Genomic DNA, 18468 nt, shown 5'->3' with positions numbered 1-18468 from the left:
CATTTAAATGTTTTCATTTTGAATTTTTGATGGTATTTTGCATATGAACCATGCCGTATCCTGATACCCACATTTTCTAAAATTTCCATGCCTATACCTGCATGTCCATACCCGTACCTGTACCTGCATCCACATGACTTAGCCAGAGATTAGTCGGCTCACTACTTGACTAGTCCAACCAATTAGTCGCTGGTTTAAAGGACAGGTTGGTTGGTAACTGACTCAGTGGACTAGTTGCACTAGTCTGCTGACTACTCAAGATTTTGACAACCAAGGTTCTTCATCCATTTATGTTTCTTTGTTTAATTTGTCTAAGTTTGATTAGGTTGATGAAGTTTTGCTTGAAGCAACAAACTGACCACATGATTGTTCCATCTGGATTTATATGGCATACATTTGCGGGATTGGAGCCATTGTTCATATTTCTTTGTCTTTCTTTTTTGGTTTACACATTTACAACAAAAATCAAGCAACTGGTTTTCTATTTTTAGACATGATATTGTGGATTTGATTTCTTGCTAATATTATGTACTGCAAATATTCCAGGGATGTAATGCATTACTGGAGAGTCCTACTGGAACTGGGAAGACCTTGTGTTTGCTTTGTGCATCATTGGCTTGGAGGCAAAGTCTAAGTTATTCATCGATTCATCCTGCATTGGTGGGGAAAAATGGTGGGAATACTATCAACAAACCTTCAACTGAATCTTCTGAAAGAAAGCTACCAACCATAATTTATACTTCAAGAACACACAGCCAATTACGTCAAGTCATCCAGGAGCTGAAAACAAGCCCTTATAGGTCAGTTAGGAATATGGATCAGAATATTAATATACTTCTGATGCGTCTGTAACATCATTTATCTTACTTCCTGTTGTCTTAGGCTATTGTTATTAAAACAAAGAATCTAGATATTTTTCTGTTCCTTTACCTTGGTTTGCTTGAAGGTAAATTGTATTTTTATGGTTTTACATTTTTCATGATGACTTGTTTTCTCATGATGTCACTATTTGTGTGGAGTTCCTGAGACATTGTTTAGATATCAATATGTATTCTTCCAGTATGTCTATTTATTTGGTTTTTATTGACACAGTTGCAGTTTTGTCTGACTTGCAGGCCCAGGATGGTTGTCCTAGGTTCTCGAGAGCAGATGTGTATACATGACAAAGTGAAAAATCTTCATGGAAGAGTCCAAAACAATATTTGCTATTCTCTTTCCAAGAAACGTCGTTGTTACCATTACAATTGTGTGTCTGGTATGTTTGAAACTGACCCTTGTCTCAGGATTTTCTGAATTCGCCTACTTGATGAGTCTTGCTTTGGGTACTTCATATCCATTTGCATGGCTATTACTTTTTAAGTCTTAATGTAGTACCTCCTGCTTCTTTTTCTTCCCTTTCCTTATATTTTTTGTTTTCTTCATGTAACATCACTTAATGGAACACACCTACGACGTCAAAGTAACAAATTGGGTTGATCCCATTTCACAGAGCCATCAGAATGATATTTGATCATGAACACTTGCTTAAAACCAACAATGTCGCTCCTAGGAAGAGGATCAATAAGTTCCCAAGTTCCATGTGACATCAACACATCCATTTCATCCCGCATAACCTGTTTCCACTTGGGATCCATAATCATCTATTGATGATTCATAGGAATGGGAACTGCAGACTGGGCAGATATAAAACACTACTACATATGCTCTTCAAGTCTATCTGGGCACACAAACTATTGTCTTTTTCTTTTTTTGTAGTGCAATAGGCAAGTCATCTTCCACTGTAGGAGAATCTATAGACCTGCCAGGATCAACACCAGCCTCGCCAGGATCATCAAGAATACTTACCTTAAGTGATTACAATGCATCGCAAATGGACATTTTCTCTCTCCTCAATTTCCCCCCCCTCTCTCCCTCCTCTCCTTCCTTTTTTCTTGTCCTCTCTTTCTCTTCTCTCTCGTCTCCTTCTCCCTTACGTTGCATTCCAAAGGGGGTGGCAACCCTTATTTATAGCCAAAAGTTATTATTTTTTATTACTTATTATATTTTATTTTATATTAGATTATTATCCTATCTTGAGTAGGTTTAGAAAAACAATAATATATTTTGAGGAGGTTTGTTCAATTAATTAGATTTAAATGATTAATTTTACTTTCGGTCTAGCTTAGTGCTTAATCTTAGCTTAAGAGCTCTAATCCATCATTAATTGGGTGCTTAAGCTCTTAAACTATCATTACATAAACTTAATCATGATTATCATAATTTAATATCGATTAGCCAATTACTAATCTACCCGTGGTTATGGCTGAAAATTACGAGTTTGCCATTGACCAATGGCCATAATACCCTGGTCTCGCTGGTTTTTGGACTATTTTAGACTCCTAGTTTGATTGTGAATTTCGTAACTGTAGAAACAAAAGCAAGAGTAGAACATGATGTAACGTGGAAAAACCCTCAACAAGAGGGAAAAAACCACGGGTGAGGAGGACTGGTGCCCACTAGCAACCAGACCCTCTCTCTCTTAGAATATTATTCACATCCTGAAAATTAGGGTTTACACGGGTTAAGTAGGGCCATAAAAGCAATACACTGGATTGGGTCTAGATCCAGACCCAAATAGGTGACCCAAATATACCACACGCCAACACTTCCCCTCAAGTTGGGCATACATATCAAACATGCCCAACTTGGATACATTCATCTCAAACTGAGTCAAAGGTAAGGCTTTCGTCAGACCATCAGCAGTTTGGTCTTCAGACTTCATATATGGTAGAATCAACTCTCTCGCATCAATCATTTCCCGAATGAAGTGTCGGTCAATTTCGACATGTTTCGTTCGGTCATGTAATATAGGGTTGTTGGCCAGATTTATTGCGGACTTGTTATCACAGTACATCTTCATAGGTCCTTCAATCTTTATAAACTTTCAGCCATAGTAATTCTAACACTCCCATAGGAACAACCCTTATTTAGCCTCTGCACTTGAGCGAGAACAAACATCTTGTCTCTTGCTCTTCCAAACAACAAGATTTTCCCCAAGTAGACGCAGTACCCTGAAGTGGATCTTCTAGTATCAACACAGCCTGCCCAGTCAGCATCAGAATACCCTTCAATCTCAATAAGCCCTTCTTTCACATATAGAAGCCCCTTGCCTGGATTCCCTTTCAAGTAACACAAAATCATGTCAACCGCCTTCAGGTGAACGTCAGTTGGAGCATGCATGAACTGACTCATCACATTAATAGCAAAGGTAATATCTGGTCTAGTTAGAGTGAGATTGATCAATCTTCCAACCAGACGTTGATACCTCCCCTTAGCCTCTTCACACAGAGTTTCTCCATCCTCAATACTGATTTTGTGTCCAGCATCCAGAGGAGTAGATGCCGGTCTACACCCTAGTTGTCCTGTCTCCTTCAGTAAATCCAAGGTATACTTTCTTTGATTTAACACAAGGGTCGTACCTGTTCTAGTAATTTCAATGCCAAGAAAATATCTTAGTTTGCCAAGGTCCTTGAGGTCAAATTCAACAGCCAGTAAACCCTTTAATCTTGTTGTCTCATTTTCATCATCACCTGTAACAATCATATCATCAACATAGACTAACAAAAGAGTAACCTTACCCTCCTTCTTCTTAACAAACAGAGTATGATCTCCATTTCCTTGATTGTAGCCATGTCGTCTCATTACAAGTCTAAGACGTTCAAACCATGCTTGGGGAGACTGTTTGAGCCCATACAAAGCCTTCTTTAGTTTACAGTATTTTCTTGGTTTTTCATATCCTGGGGGCATACACATATACACTTCTTCTTCAAGATCTCTGTTGAGAAAAACATTCTTAACATCAAGTTGATACATCTTCCACTCCTTCAACACTGCTAGAGAAATAATAACTCTAACAGTCTTCATCTTCGCAACAGGAGCAAACGTCTCCAAGTAGTCAATTCCATATTTCTGACTAAACCCCTTGGCAACCAGGCGAATTTTGTACCTCCCAACATTCCCATCTGGTTTGTACTTAATGGTGTAGACTCACTTGGATCCAACCAGATGAGCCGCTTCAGGGATCTCTACCACTTCCCATGTCTGATTTCTGCTCAAGGTTTCATCTCTTCTTGCATAGCATGAGTCTACCTGGGATCACTTCGAACATTTGTAACAGTCCTGGGAATCATAGCCAAAGAAAGAGATGATACAAAACATTTGTAATCCCTGCTCAGTCTAGAATATGACACATAGTTACCAATAGGGTGTTGAGTACATGACCTGACACCCTTTCTCAGGGCAATGGGAAGCTCATCTTTTTCAGTTTATGTCTGAATGTCTTCCTCAACAGGTTTATGTTGGGCATGACTTGGGTCATCCAGGGATGAAGTAGGATTGGGATTAGGAGTAGAGTTCTCACCATCAGTCACCTTATCTATACGAAACCTTTGCCTTGAGTACACCTGCCCAAACAAGCGACTACATTCATCTTCCGTCCCAGTGGAGCACCCTTCCTTCTTCTCATGTTCAAGCACCTCAACAACCGGTGGACTCTCTTTCCGCTTGTACTCTAAGAAGTCTGTAAATTGAATTTCCTGACTCGGAGAATACTCTTCTCTTGACATAGACTTCTGCCCCTGAAGAGGATTCTCACCAAAATAAGAGACATGTTCCAAGAATGTGACATCCTTGGTAACGTAAACACGACCAGTGGTAGGATGAAGACATTTATACCCCTTTTGAGTAGGAGGATACCCAACAAATATTCCCTTGATTGACCTTGGATCAAGTTTTTTAACATTAGGGCTGTGATCATGAATGAAGCAAACACATCCAAAGACACGAGGGGGAAGGTGAAAGGGTTGACGATTCCCTGGAAGCATAGAGTGGGGAGTCCGCCCATTTAACACACGACTAGACATGTGGTTGATCAAGTATGCACTAGTAAGGACAACATCTCCCCAATAATATTGAGGAAGATTCCTTTGAAACAAAAGGGCTCTGGTGACATTAAGCAACTGACGATTTTTCCTCTCAGCGGCTCCAATTTGAGGAGGGGTATAGCTACAAGAGGTCTCATGAACAATCCCCCTTTTTCGAAGGAAATCCTCCACAATTTGACACATATAGTCACGAGCGTTATCAGACCGAAAGGTCTTAACAGACATCCATTTTCTATTTGGTTCGAAACACGAGCAAGACTAGGTCGTATATTTTTATATTTATTATTAGTTCGAATTCTGATGTAATGTCTTAGCAATACTCACACAGAAACATAGTAGGGTTCAGGAAGTTTTAGTGCTAAAACTGTACTTCATAAACTGTTTATGATGCCAAGAAGCTGAGTGTTACAGGCAATCTCCTCACAGAAACCAGATGTGTGTAACCACATGTCTACCAAGGAAAAAGAAGAGAAAAGAAAGAGGAAGAAGAAGGGGACCTGGAAGCGTTAGTCCAGGCTAGAGTTTGCCTGCTCTGATACACTGTATGTGGGCTTTAAGAAAGAGAACCAAATCAATCTTCATTAGCCCTAATCCCATATTAATGAGGATTAGGGTTGGCTAAACAGAATTGCAAAATAGGTCCATAAAAGAAATAAAAAGAAAATAAAAAAGAGACCAACCCACAATTTCTAAGAAATTGCAAACAATCTCCACACGTCCAAGTAATGACACTCAACATAAGCTAGTTTTAGCTGCTGTAGTAGATGATGCCTATGCTTTTACTGCTGATCAACTTTCATTTTCTCTTTTGTCATATCTAATATGCATTTCATTCTCTTTTCCATTTCTGGTTATGAGTGATGTTCTTCAAGTTTGCCAAGAATATTATTTGAGGGCTTGTATCAAATATTTGTGATTTGCCTCTAGGTTCAAAGTCTTTCTGGCTTTATTAGGTATAATCTTTATGACTTCCTCATGCTAAAGATGCTTTTCTGCAGATTATATCAAGAATAATCCAAACATTGGAGCTGAACCTGTTGATATAGAGGATTTGGTGAATATAGGGAGGACAAATGGGCCGTATGTTTCTATGATGCATCCTTATGCTTGCCCATGTCCTTAATTGTTAGTTTGTGCAATGTTTAAATACGTATTATTCCAATTCATCTTAATTACAAATTGAATAACAAAATGCTCTTTTCAGGTGATATTTGGACTGGTCACTTTGTTATGGATAACCTCTAGTCTGCTGTTTGTCTGTTTCAGGTGCCCATATTATTTGTCAAGAGAACTTCACAAAGCTGTTGACATTGTATTTGCTCCTTATAATTACCTTATTGATCCTGGAAATCGCAGTTCTCTCACTGGTATTCAGTGGGAGAATACAATACTCATATTCGATGAAGCCCATAATTTGGTAATTGTCACATTACCTTGACCTTTTCTTTATTTTTCTCCCAAGAAAGCTTTATGTTCAATGATTCTGTAGAGAAATTTGGCAGTTCATTTTGTCTATTTGTTTGGAAAGCATATGATTGATCATGAGAATTGAAAATGTTTTCTAGCCTCTACTTTGCTTAAGGTTTTGTTCTAGCCCTTATGATAATTTAGTCCTCATCGGTACTGAATAAACTTGCTTAACAGACATTCATCTTTTTCCAAATTTTATGAAGATTTGAAAAATGGATGTGATAAGACATGATCATATGTTGTTTTTTTTGTTTTTTTATATGTTTGTTTTGCAAATTTAGTGATGTAGTCGTGCTACCACAATGAAAGGTGCTGCTAATATTTGTCAGAAAGTTTATATTCTATAACTTTTCTTGGGTTAAAGATGCATTACTCTGATGCAGGAAAGCATTTGTGCAGATGCTGCTTCATTTGATTTGACCTCAGGTCATCTTGCTGCATGCATTTCTGAAGCAAAGGAATGTGTGGAACTTTCTCTTTCAAGAAGGTCAATTGAAAAGTTCGATGACAAACATTTGGACCCTGAGAACTTTGCCATTCTTAAAGGTACAGTATCTACAAAACATTAATTGAACATCAGTATTTTCAATATTTTGCAATTTCCTTTACATATGTGTTTAACCTTGCAAATATTAAATGTTGATGCGCCTAGTGTATTGTACAGATGTTAGCATTGTAGATGAAGCAAAGTGTGTTTTTATAGTACTTGCATTTGATTCATCTAACTCATTGTAAAATTCCTGTAGCTCTTTTGCTTAAGCTGGAGAAGCAAGTGAAGGAATTGCCTATTCAGTCAAAGGAGTTGGGTTTCACACAACCAGGGTCATATATTTTTGACTTTCTTGGAAATCTTAACATTACTTATGAAACATCAAATATGCTTATTGATACGATTGAGCATGTGGCAGTACTCCTTGAGGATGGTGATCTCTCTCTCTCTCTCTTTCTCCTACCTGCACTTCTTCATGCACACACAAACACAAAGGAAAAAAAGATCATGTTTTGCTGTTTATTCATGATTCTGAATGTAGACCTTGTTGCTTTTTGGAAAATGTAGCTGACATTTAGTCTTCCTTAAAGACAAAAAATTCAATTTACCTGTAATATATTTTTTTTTCATTTCAAACAAGGAAACAACATTCATGAAGTGAGACAAGTCGTGCTTTTCCATTTTGCAAAGGTTTTTTGGCCATTTTTTTTTCAGATAAAAGCTTCTAGAACTAGTAAGTGTCACAAGATTAGGGAGGATATCATATAGGTGTCATAGGATTAGATGTTTTTTGATTGATATTAGTCCATATTCACAAAAAACACGTTTTCTTTTCAAAAAAACGTGTATAAAACACGATAAATCAGCCATTTAAAACTAAAAAAATGTTTTTTTTAAACATCAAAACAAAATAGAAAGATTTTTTTTTACACTTTTTTTGTGTTTTTTTTTGTTTTATTCATTTTCTTTCACATTTTGTAATGCCAAAAATGCTTGTTTTCATTTTCTATTTTCTATTTTTGCTTATTTAGTTATTTTTTGATGTTTATGTTATTAGTTTCTCACTTATCTTATTTTCCCTCATTTTTAGTTTTTTAATTTTTGTTAAAAATTTGCCGTATTTTTCTCATTTTTTTCAAGCTAGCTGTATTATACCCAAGAAAAACCTTGCTGTTTAAAATGTGATAACATTTTTTGTAATTATAGATGTAACTTTTGATATTCTTCAATGACTTCAAAGAGAATATGTTACATTAGGTACTTCCATGTCATTGCTTGTTTTTTAGGGAAATAAAAGACTAATGACTTGGATTTATGATAAACAGTATTTAGAAATTCATGACTTTTGCATAACTGGTCCAAGCCAATGCATGTATTAAGTGTATAGATGATGAGAAAGGCGTGAAGTGTGAAGATAAAACAGAAGCAAAATTTTGCTGCTGTGTTTTCCCCTAAGCGCCTAACTTGCCCCTACTATATATATATATATATATATATATATATATATATATATATATGTTCACACTAATCACTCTCTTATCCATGTTAGCTGCGAACTTGGCTGCCAATGTAATGGAACAAAAGAAGGATGGTATTTGCAGGCTTGAAAGCCTAAGGGATTTTCTTAAACTTATCTTTAGAGATGGAGACAAAGGACATGGAGCTTACTACCGTGTAAGTTGTCAATGCTGCAATCACTTTTTTCTAATGATTTTAGATTTATTCGACCATTGTACTGTACAATTATTTTTTGAACTTTATGATGCAATCAATTTGATAGCTATTAGCATGACAGTTATACCTCATGCTTAATGCAGTTTCATGTGCATGAGTCCGAAATAAATGGCAATGGGTCTCTAAAAGGTATCCTTATTGACTTTTAGTCTCCTACTTTCTTTCCCGAAATCAATAGATCTGGCTCTGCACAGGCCTAAAGTTGCATGAGGGATGATGTGACTTTGACTGCTAATTTTCCATTGCTCTTGAAGACCTCTTTTTGAATATTTTGCAATGAGTTTGAAACTGAGTGCCAAATGACGTTTTCTTTTTCTCTTTTGTTGTGTATTTTTTAAAGTTACTGATCGAGTGTGATCTCTGACTGCAAGCAAGAAGCGACTCAGTTGTCAGCAGTCAGCACCTATTATGATCATGTAAACTAACAGTTCTTGACTTTAAAGTTTAAAGTTTTATCGTTAGCATGGAACAAAATGCAAACTGATGAAATTAATTTCTTTCTTGGATATGGTGAAATCAAAATGGGCCTGGTGTACTCTGATGTAGTATTGGCATCAAAATACTTGCCAAATACTACAAATTGTTGGGCTTTGTTGAGATCTGGAGGTTTGTTTTTGATATGCTGAGAGAATGTGGTTCTTAAGAAGAGAAAACTATTGTAGTTCATCAGCTGCAGTGCCATTTGCTTGAGTCAAGGTTATAAGAAACTAGAAAGGTACTAACCAGGCTTAATCCGGCTATGCAGTTATTGCAATGTAGAAAAAAATATTTTGATGAACAATTAAAATTTCAAGAAAAAAAGGAAAAGTTTCTTTGAAATACAAGAGACAATGTCACTGGATAGAAAATTGAAAACATGATTAACATATTTCAAATAGTTGGAACTGCATAAAATGATGAACCAATTATGAAAAAGCACAAAAGCCTTCTTGTTTCAAGAAATTGTTACTGCATATTTCATGATCCTTAGGGTGTCTTTCCTGGGACTGCGAATAATTAGTCCTGAGGGGCCTTACATGTTTCTAGGAAGAAAAGGATTTTCGTTTGCAACTTAAGCTTGATCTACAAAAATTACACCCTTGAATTGGATAAAAGGGGTGCATAGTATTGCTTTGTACTTCAGAGATACACTTGATATTGAATGTGGTACTTTGTATTTGATGTTTCTTGGTCTTCCATTGAAAGGTTCTTGTGCTCTTGGTTGGGTCATTATCATGATTCAACTGCTTTATGAGTTGGTAATTCATACTTTCTAGGCATAGATGTGCTAAATATAGTTTGTATATTTTGTGCATGTTACCTGTAAATACCTGGCCCACTCCCACACTAGCCTTGGGCTTTGAGTCTGGCGGCTCTCAACCTGCCTCTTAGCAACTTCAGTTGTAGCCCTTAGAAAAGCCAAGAATCAGGAGAATCAATCACTTCAGCAACCTCCTTATAAGCCCTTGAAGATTTTCATCAATGTTACATTAGCATTCCTATTTGGCTATTTGCTTTTAAAGTGTATTAGTATGCCTAAATCTGGTCATATTTTTCCCCCCATATTCTGCCTACCTTTATTTGCACAACAATTTAGTCCAATGTTGAGTAAATTAAGCATGATTTGATGTATTTTGAGTGAGTATGAATGTGCATGCAATTGTTGCATGGTTCTGAATCTTTTGATGCTGGCATCTGCACATGGTTGCTTATGAAGTCTCTACACAGTCTTGAGATACAAACACTAAAAACACATATTGTAATTTGGAGCATCCACTGCATGTGTGTTACACAAGTTTTAAGCTGTGTATTTAAAACACTAAAAACACATATTGTAATTTGGAGCATCCACTGCATTTAGCATGTGTGTTACACAAGTTTTAAGCTGTGTATTTGAAACACTAGAAAAGCATAAGTAATATTCAAAACTAATTTTGAAAATTATGAAATTCAAAGGGTTAAAGACACCCATCGACTATTGGGATTGATCACAAGAATGTTGGTATTCTAGATGTCTAGACCATACGGGCAATGCTAAAGTCAGTATTGTGGATAATGGAGCTTTTTTCCTGCCAGATCATGTGAAGAGAAGAGCTGAAAAAAGCAGCTAACCTAGTGAAGTTATTTCACTTGATTACAAGTTTACTTCTACAGTGAATCAAAATTTAATTCATTTTACTTTAGGTGAAAATACCAGGACGCTTAGCTGGTGGTGTTTTAATCCGGGAATTGCCATGGAAGAGTTTGTTAGGCTAGGGATTCACTCTATTATCTTGACTTCTGGTACATTGTGTCCAATGGAATCATTTGCTCTAGAACTCAATCTGTAAGTTGACTCCTAATGATACCCCTCTTGTTTTTGTTCATCAAACGCTTTTTTTCTCTGTATATAACGTCCATGCCATTATCAGGCCATTTCCGGTTAGACTGGAAAATCCTCATGTTATTTCCCCCAGTCAAGTTTGGGTTGGAGTTATACCTGCTGGTCCATCTGGTTCAATATTTAATTCCTCTTATCGAAATCGTGACTCATCAGAATATCAACAAGAGCTGGGTAATGCAGTTGGTACGTATCAAACCTCCTCTCTTTGCATTGATTGGTGATATGTAACCTGAAAGACGATTATTCCTGTAGAACCCTGGACCATTGGAACCTTACAGTGGGGAGAGACCCTACCTGCAAACAATCGTTTACTTTTGTTTGGTTCAGGCTGGGTCCTGGTCTTATTGGTTGTAGACCTGAATCTTATCCCTGTTATAAAGCATTTATATAAAGCTGGGCAGCAGTTTGAGCCAATTCCATGCTCAACATGGTTACAAAGACTTCATTCGAGATTATATTCTGATTGGATTCCTGATTATTTAATATTGTTTAAAAACTCCAGTGACTTTTGTTATATTTTCTGTGAAAATTGCACTACTAAAACCTATTGCTTCTTGTTTTTTTTTTTCACTTATTTGAAAATAAGGAAAATTTTACATTTTCAAGAAAAACCACAATAGTAGGGATACTTGTAGAAAGGTAAGTCGTTTTTTTTCTGCCCATGCCCAGTTTTATTGCTTTGAAGAATGGAACAGTTGCAAGTTTTTTGCAGATGTGTTTTCTTCTACAAATTTATAATTTGCTCTTAAATGATTATGTCACAGTAAACTTTGCCCGGATTGTCCCTGGGGGACTTCTTGTATTCTTCCCATCTTACTATGTCATGGACAATTGCATCAAGTCTTGGCAAAGCATGGTAATCAATTCATACTTGAGTTGTATATGCAACCACTGAATTTGCCGCTGAGAATTGTTGGTATTCCATTACAGAGTCATGGAAGCACAATGAATTCACTTACAATCTGGGAAAGGATTTCTAGACATAAGCAGCCCGTCATTGAGCCCAGACAGTCTGCACTTTTTCCAAATGCAATCGAGGTGTCCCATTGTAGTCCTTTGTGTTCCTGTAGCTTTTCTTTGGTTCTTGACTGTAGTAGGTTGTGTAGAACATTATCTTTTCCAAAAGTATGTTTTCATGCTCAGGCAAACTTTGTAATAATTTTCAATGTGAAAATGCAGGATTACAAGGCTAAGTTGAACAATAATTCAGCATCTGGTGCAGTATTTTTTGCTGTGTGCCGTGGGAAGGTTTTACATCTGACATCTATATGTTACAAGTATTTTTTTTATTTGTTACAATATGAGCATCTATTCTTTTCTTTTAGAAGTATTGTGATTTTTCTGGAATAATTCTTTTCAATGACAAAAGAAAGTTGAAACTAAAATGGATTTGTGTATACACATGTAAGTGCGTCATGGAAAGGTATCCAGGAGGCTATGTGAAAACAGAATGATAACACAACTTATTTTGGGAATGTTATTTACCCATTGAGTCTTCTTTCCACTGAATCCATTTCCTTTTGCTACTTCCATTTGTGAAGTTCGCTTTTCTCCTTTCATTCCCAAGGCAATTTTCTTGTCAAAGGTGTTCTGAATTTATTTTGTATTTCAATATGTTAGGATTTTTTTTTTGTTTTTGAAAACGTTATCCATGCAATTCTGAATATCTTTGCTCCTTCCTCTCATAATTTTTATGTTATGTTTTATATGAATCTCTCTCTATGTGCATCTAAGCTGGTGCATGCTTTTTTATTTTGTTCTGGTGTCTTGCCCTTGGGGTCCAATGCTGATTTAGGGACCTGGGTTGGAAGTAGTTCACCTGTCAACTAGAGTGTCGCACATCTACGTTTTGCAGTCTAGAAGAGTAGCGTCCACCGAATGGTGGATGCTTGTGGGGCATGCATGCATGTGCATGTGTGTCTATTTGTATATCACATTGCCAGATTTGGACTGTATGAAAAAGATCAATATCTAGTCAGACAACCATAATCTGGTATCAATGACTTATGGGGGGGACTCATCTAGATTTATTTGTATGCTTACCCCTTATCTAGAAACTGCTTTTTTTTATGGTAGTATCATAGTCACAAATGACGTTTCAGAGTTTTAAATGGTGAGGTTTTTCTTGGGTATAATACAGTGAACTTGAAAATACAGGAAAGAAACTGGAAAAAAAATTTAAAAATCCTAAAAATTAAGAAAAAATAAAATAAATGAGAAACTAATAAGACAACAACAAAAGTAGTACATAACAAAGAAAATTAGAAAATGAACACAAGCAAACAAACAAATGCATAAGTAACATCAAGTTTATAGCCCTCATGGCTTTACAACGCAATAAGTCATTCTTCACTACAAAAGAAGAACATATCAATCCTTAATCTTCATCCCATGAAGTAGAGTCTTCTTCTTCATTTGTTCGACTTGGTCAGCATTCTTAATTATCTTTTTCTTCTTCTAAATCTGAAGACAACCCAACCTCTATATTTTCTTCTTCTGGAAATGGATTCACATGGTCAATATAGATTGGACTTGTATTTATCTTCTTTATTTCTGCAGCCATGCTTTGCAAATGCATATGCATTCTAATGAATATCAAATCTATTAATCTAGATGGTCAAAGGTTGTTTCTCTTCTTCGTGTTAGCAGCTTTAAGTGCACTCTAATTTATTTCACAAGCTGGTGCATTGCATGGCTGGCTTAAAATTTTGACTGCTACTCTTTGAAGAATGGGCACAGAAGATCCAAATATATCTCACCAAATACCTTACATAATTTAAAGAAAGAAACAAACAGAATTGAGAACTATACAGTTGTAAATTTGTAAATAAAATATTAACCAATCATAAAGAATTCAGCAAAAGTAAGACACTTATGTGGATGAGAAGTGTCAATAACACTCATGGCCAACCCATCAAGAAATAATGTAGGATCTTTGTTGTGATATTTGATCAATTCAAGACCCATTTTTGCATAATCCTCATGAGCAAGAAGTTTTTTTGTTACTAAGTCTAAACCTTTCCGAACTTGTTCATCCATTCATACCATATTATTCCAAAACAAATGAGGATTTAGATAAGTTGCTGCAACATGTATGAGACTCTGCAATTACGATTCCATCCTATGTCACCAAGGTGCACTTATTGTGGACTTGCACCAGCGTCAACGCGGCGCAGGTGCGACTCAGATGTGCACCCAAACCGCACCATGTTAGGGAGGTCGCACCCAAACCGCACCGAGGTAAGGAGAGGGCGGTAGAGAGAGAGAGAGAGAGAGAGCGAGATAGTTGCGAAGGAGGGAACAATGCAGAAGAGAGGGCGTGAGAGCTTGCAGGAGTGCGAGAGTGCAGACAGAGAGGGGAGACAGACAGAGAGAGCTCGGGACAGAGGGAGAGGGACGACACAAGAGCTCTAGACAGAGGGAGAGGGACGACACGATTTGGGAGAATAGAGAGAGCAAGGGTGAGGGCTACGACACACAGACAGGGCAAAATAGCCTGCGTACCCGCTTCGATATGCCGACACGCGGATCCCGACACGTGGACGGTGGGATACAACTTGGATCAAGTTTGGGTCAAATCCGATCCGAACCAATTTTCTAACCCGATTTTTTACAACCCTCGACTTTCTTTTTATGCACCACGCTCGACCTTTAACCTTCACCGCCGACGACTGTTGCAGTAGAGAGTTTGGCAACAATGGCGGGCAATGGCGACGACGTCTGGTGGTGTTCGGCAGTAGCCGGCAGCAAACAAGTAAGTGGTTTTTTTTTTCTTTTCGAAATTAGAACTTAGGGTTTCATGTTCTTGATTTGGTTTTTTTTTTTTTGTTTTTTTTGTTTTTTTTTTGTTTTGGATTTGCCGATTTGGGGATGTTTTTGTTTGAAGATTGGACGGTTAATCCGTTGATCTTGATCCTTAACTCTTCTTCAATGTTGTGGACGGTGTTTTTGGATTTGCCGATTTGGGGATTTTCTGTTTGAGTGTCTATGGCCTGCTGTATGATTTTTCCTATTGGAGTTTCAGCATGGTTATTCTTGTTTTTAGCATTTTAGCAGATCAGATGTGGCTTTGTGATAAACAATGTTTTGTTTGAGACTTTCTTTCTTATGAGATTGTAAGAGTGAACTATTAATTTTTTATTTTATTTTATCATTTTTTAGAATATAAATTCGCCGTGTTTGCGTATCCAAAAATTTTGAAAATTGTCGTGTCCCCGTACTCATACCCATATCGTACCCGCACCCTTGTGACATAGGGTGAGGTGCATTGAAGGCGAGACGAAGAGAGGGCGAGTGAGGAGCGCGGGAGGAAGAGAGTGCAGACAGAGAGGGCTCAGGTGAGATAGGGTGAGAAGGAAGGGGGGAACAGATGAGAGAGAGAAAAACCTAGTTACCCTAATCGCTGCCGCACTGCACCGCCGCCGCCGTCGCTGCTCCTTCCTCCACCTTCTTCTTTGCATCGAATGTTCACCTGAGGAATGAGAGGGCAACGAAGGGGGAGACACAGAGGAAGACAAGGAAGAGAAGGGGAATCTGCGTCGGGCTTCCTCTTCGAGTGATGGAGTTCGGGTCCGGGTCTCGATCCAGATCCATCCAACCTACCCAAAACCAAAATCGTTACAGTAATAATCCCTCGTTATCAAATTGCAATTTTGATTTTGTTATTTAATAATTTTTGTGATCTATAGATAAATTTTTTGTCACATATATTATATATATATATATAATAATAATTATTATTATAAATTAATAATAATAATAATAAATACTCTCGTCGTACCGCAACACCTAAATTTTTTGAGATGTGCCGCACCGGCACCGACATGGGCACCCGCACCCGCACCCGCACCCCACACCTTGGTGACATAGATTCCATCTCTTATCGCATATATTTTTCTTTCCTGTCGTTGTTTGCATTCTTGATAGCTTCTTTAGCTCTATCAAGTGCTTCATATAAATAATCCGAAGTGGCCCCTTCCCCATCTATCATCTTTAATATTCTCACTAATGGTTTAACAAACCTGATTATTTCTCTTCCCTTTCTCCAGAAATCATCACTTTGAATGAGACTTGTAAGTTCTTTTGCATCATTCTTTTCAGGGTGTTCTACATGTCTCCATTCATTGGAGGCAACCATAAATTTGAGGCTCTCTTCTTGTTTTAAGATATAAACCAAACAAATAAATTGAGAGGCAAAATCTAGTCACACCAGGCCTCCTCAACTCCTTTCCCTTTGTGTAAGTTTTTATTATATCAAAGCTTGTTGCTTATTATATATGAACTTGACAACCTGCCTTGCTTTGCACATGATACTTGCCACGTTTTCCAAACTATCGATGTCTTCAAGTATTAAGTCAATACAATGGGCAGCACAAGATGTATTTTACCTTTCTATAATTATATTTTATCTTCTATAGTTGAAGATAAAAAGTCAACTATAAATTCTGCATTTTTAGGACGTTTTTCTGCATGACTTGCCTTCCAAAATATGGTGCCCATTGGAGAGCTCACCAACAAGTTTATATAGGATCTGCTTCTAATCGTGTCTTTCCAAATATCAAACATAATTGTGCATCCACACTGTGTCCATGTTTTCTTCATTCCATCAACATATGATAGGACATCTTTGTTTGCTTCATCTAGTAGTTTTTTCTTTGTTGTTTCACTGTTTGGGAGAATATATCATGGGCCAAAGTTTGTAGCACTAACAACAAAATTCTTGAAATCCACTGATCGAAGCTTGTTGAAAGTTAAGTTGTTCATTATAATAACTTTAAGAAGAAGCTTATCAACAAAATTCATTTTCCACTTTCTTGATCATGACTGAAATTGTTTGTTTTTGGCCTTGTCCTACTCCTCCATGAGATGAAGTTCCCAAAAAAAATTGCTAACAAAACATGTGGAACCTACACTTAAATGTGATCCACTTCCACTTTGCATTTTTCTTACATTTCAAAAACATGATTTTTATGTTGATGTGCATGTGTCACATAATCATTTTATAAAAAATTACTAGCACCAAAGCTAATTCAATTATATGTATGTACTTTTTTTTAAAAAAATAAAAGAGGAAAGAAAGAAGCTGAGACTTGAAATTTTCTGATTTTTTCTTTACTTTCTAGATTTTTTATAATTTTTGTCTATTTTCTCTTTTTTTAATATTCTTTGAATTAAAAAATTAATTTTTGTTGATTAGCGATACGACCTATAGGTCAGCCCGACCGATATGCGTTACAATGCACCTTTTCCAAATGCACCTTTTCCAACGTTGCTTATGAGTCTAATCCTTGTCCCACACATTCATCTGCATCCACACCCATGTGACATAACTTTGAATTTTGATATAAAAAAGCCTAACTTGAAAAGTTAATGCAAATCAGGTCTGGTTGATGTTTTGATTTTGACAAAGAACATAAAGTAATCTTAAAATTAAATGTTCTTCATATCATTAGAATTAAACAGAGTTGATTATTTTCCTCATCTTCAAGATGTCTCTTCAGTTATAAGTAATCTTTGCTTAAGGTTTTCTATGGAAAAAAAAGTAAATTAAATCATATGTGCAGGTAAGTGAAGGCTTGGACTTTGCTGACAATGCTGGGAGAGCTGTCATCATTACTGGTATTCCATATGCTATGAGGTCTGATGCTAAGGTTTGACTTCCAATTATAACATTGGTTCACATGCAATATCATTTAAGACAGTTGAACAAAGTCTGGTTTCTTTCTTGTAATTGAATCACCAAGCTATCTTCTAATGAAATTAAATTATAGCATGTTGCACTAGAAATTGCAACTCTGCAGTCAGGTAGAGTGTATATCATATGTGGTGGAAAGGTAAAAGTGGACATAAGTTGAATATAATTTCTATTTGTTAAAGTATCATGAGTAATGCTGCACTGAAGATTAAATGAAAAGAACCTGAAAGCTTATATCAATGTTTACTTCCCTAATTCCATTGCTCATTCCATTCCATTGTTGTAGATCACTTTCATTACCATTTTGAAATAACTTGAAGTTCATGAGTAATGCAGCTTCTGTGAAGGTCTTGAATGTAAGATGGTTTAGACTGTTTGTCGTACTACAATCATACTGCTTCTTCTTTACTCTAGCCGGCATCCATCGGTCCTTGTGCTGCTTTTGAAGGAAGCTAAGTAACCAAATCTTATTGAAATAATATAATTAATTATTCTGGTGCATTTTAATTTAGTGGCTCCTTGGGCCATAGATGGATACTCTGTTATCTTAGTTACCAGTTTCCTTCTCACAATGCCTTGACCAGATTTTTTTTTTTGAAGTTCCTTTCAGAAAAAATTGGAAGCTTTAAAACTTGACTACAAAGAACACAAAAGAATTTATGAGATAATAGGTTTTCCATAATTTTTCTTTCACAAAATATGAAAAGACATATTTTTTTTTAAACATAAAAAAATACGTCCAACTTATGGATTTTTTCTTGTCTCAGGGAATATCTTGGGACAATATTGCTATAAC

The 18468-nt window shown here is 36.6% G+C and overlaps 1 protein-coding gene across 8 annotated transcripts in view; it reads left to right on the top strand.

The window, feature by feature from the left end:
* LOC116262678 (regulator of telomere elongation helicase 1 homolog) overlaps positions 1-18468 on the top strand; it is a 49539-nt gene that overhangs the window by 4585 nt on the left and 26486 nt on the right. For 7 of the 8 annotated variants that reach the window (XR_004174517.2, XR_004174516.2, XM_031642188.2 and 4 more), the window contains exons 2-15: positions 547-800; positions 1116-1255; positions 5921-6002; positions 6189-6339; positions 6776-6938; positions 7139-7315; positions 8432-8556; positions 8700-8745; positions 10780-10921; positions 11007-11161; positions 11743-11834; positions 11909-12016; positions 12158-12226; positions 17542-17628. Coding sequence is in view for 6 of the 8 variants with exons in the window: in XM_031642188.2 (XP_031498048.1) it covers positions 547-800; positions 1116-1255; positions 5921-6002; positions 6189-6339; positions 6776-6938; positions 7139-7315; positions 8432-8556; positions 8700-8745; positions 10780-10921; positions 11007-11161; positions 11743-11834; positions 11909-12016; positions 12158-12226; positions 17542-17628 (1791 nt within the window). In the remaining 2 variants the exon portion in view is untranslated. Of the gene's footprint in view, positions 1-546; positions 801-1098; positions 1256-5920; positions 6003-6188; positions 6340-6775; positions 6939-7138; positions 7316-8431; positions 8557-8699; positions 8746-10779; positions 10922-11006; positions 11162-11742; positions 11835-11908; positions 12017-12157; positions 12227-17541; positions 17629-18468 lie in introns of those variants that run through there. The other variant, XM_031642194.2, reaches the window with a different exon arrangement.

The sequence above is a fragment of the Nymphaea colorata genome, chromosome 1 (genome assembly GCF_008831285.2).
Source record: "Nymphaea colorata isolate Beijing-Zhang1983 chromosome 1, ASM883128v2, whole genome shotgun sequence".
NCBI lineage: Eukaryota > Viridiplantae > Streptophyta > Magnoliopsida > Nymphaeales > Nymphaeaceae > Nymphaea > Nymphaea colorata.
This window is presented reverse-complemented; position numbering and strand designations above follow the sequence as displayed.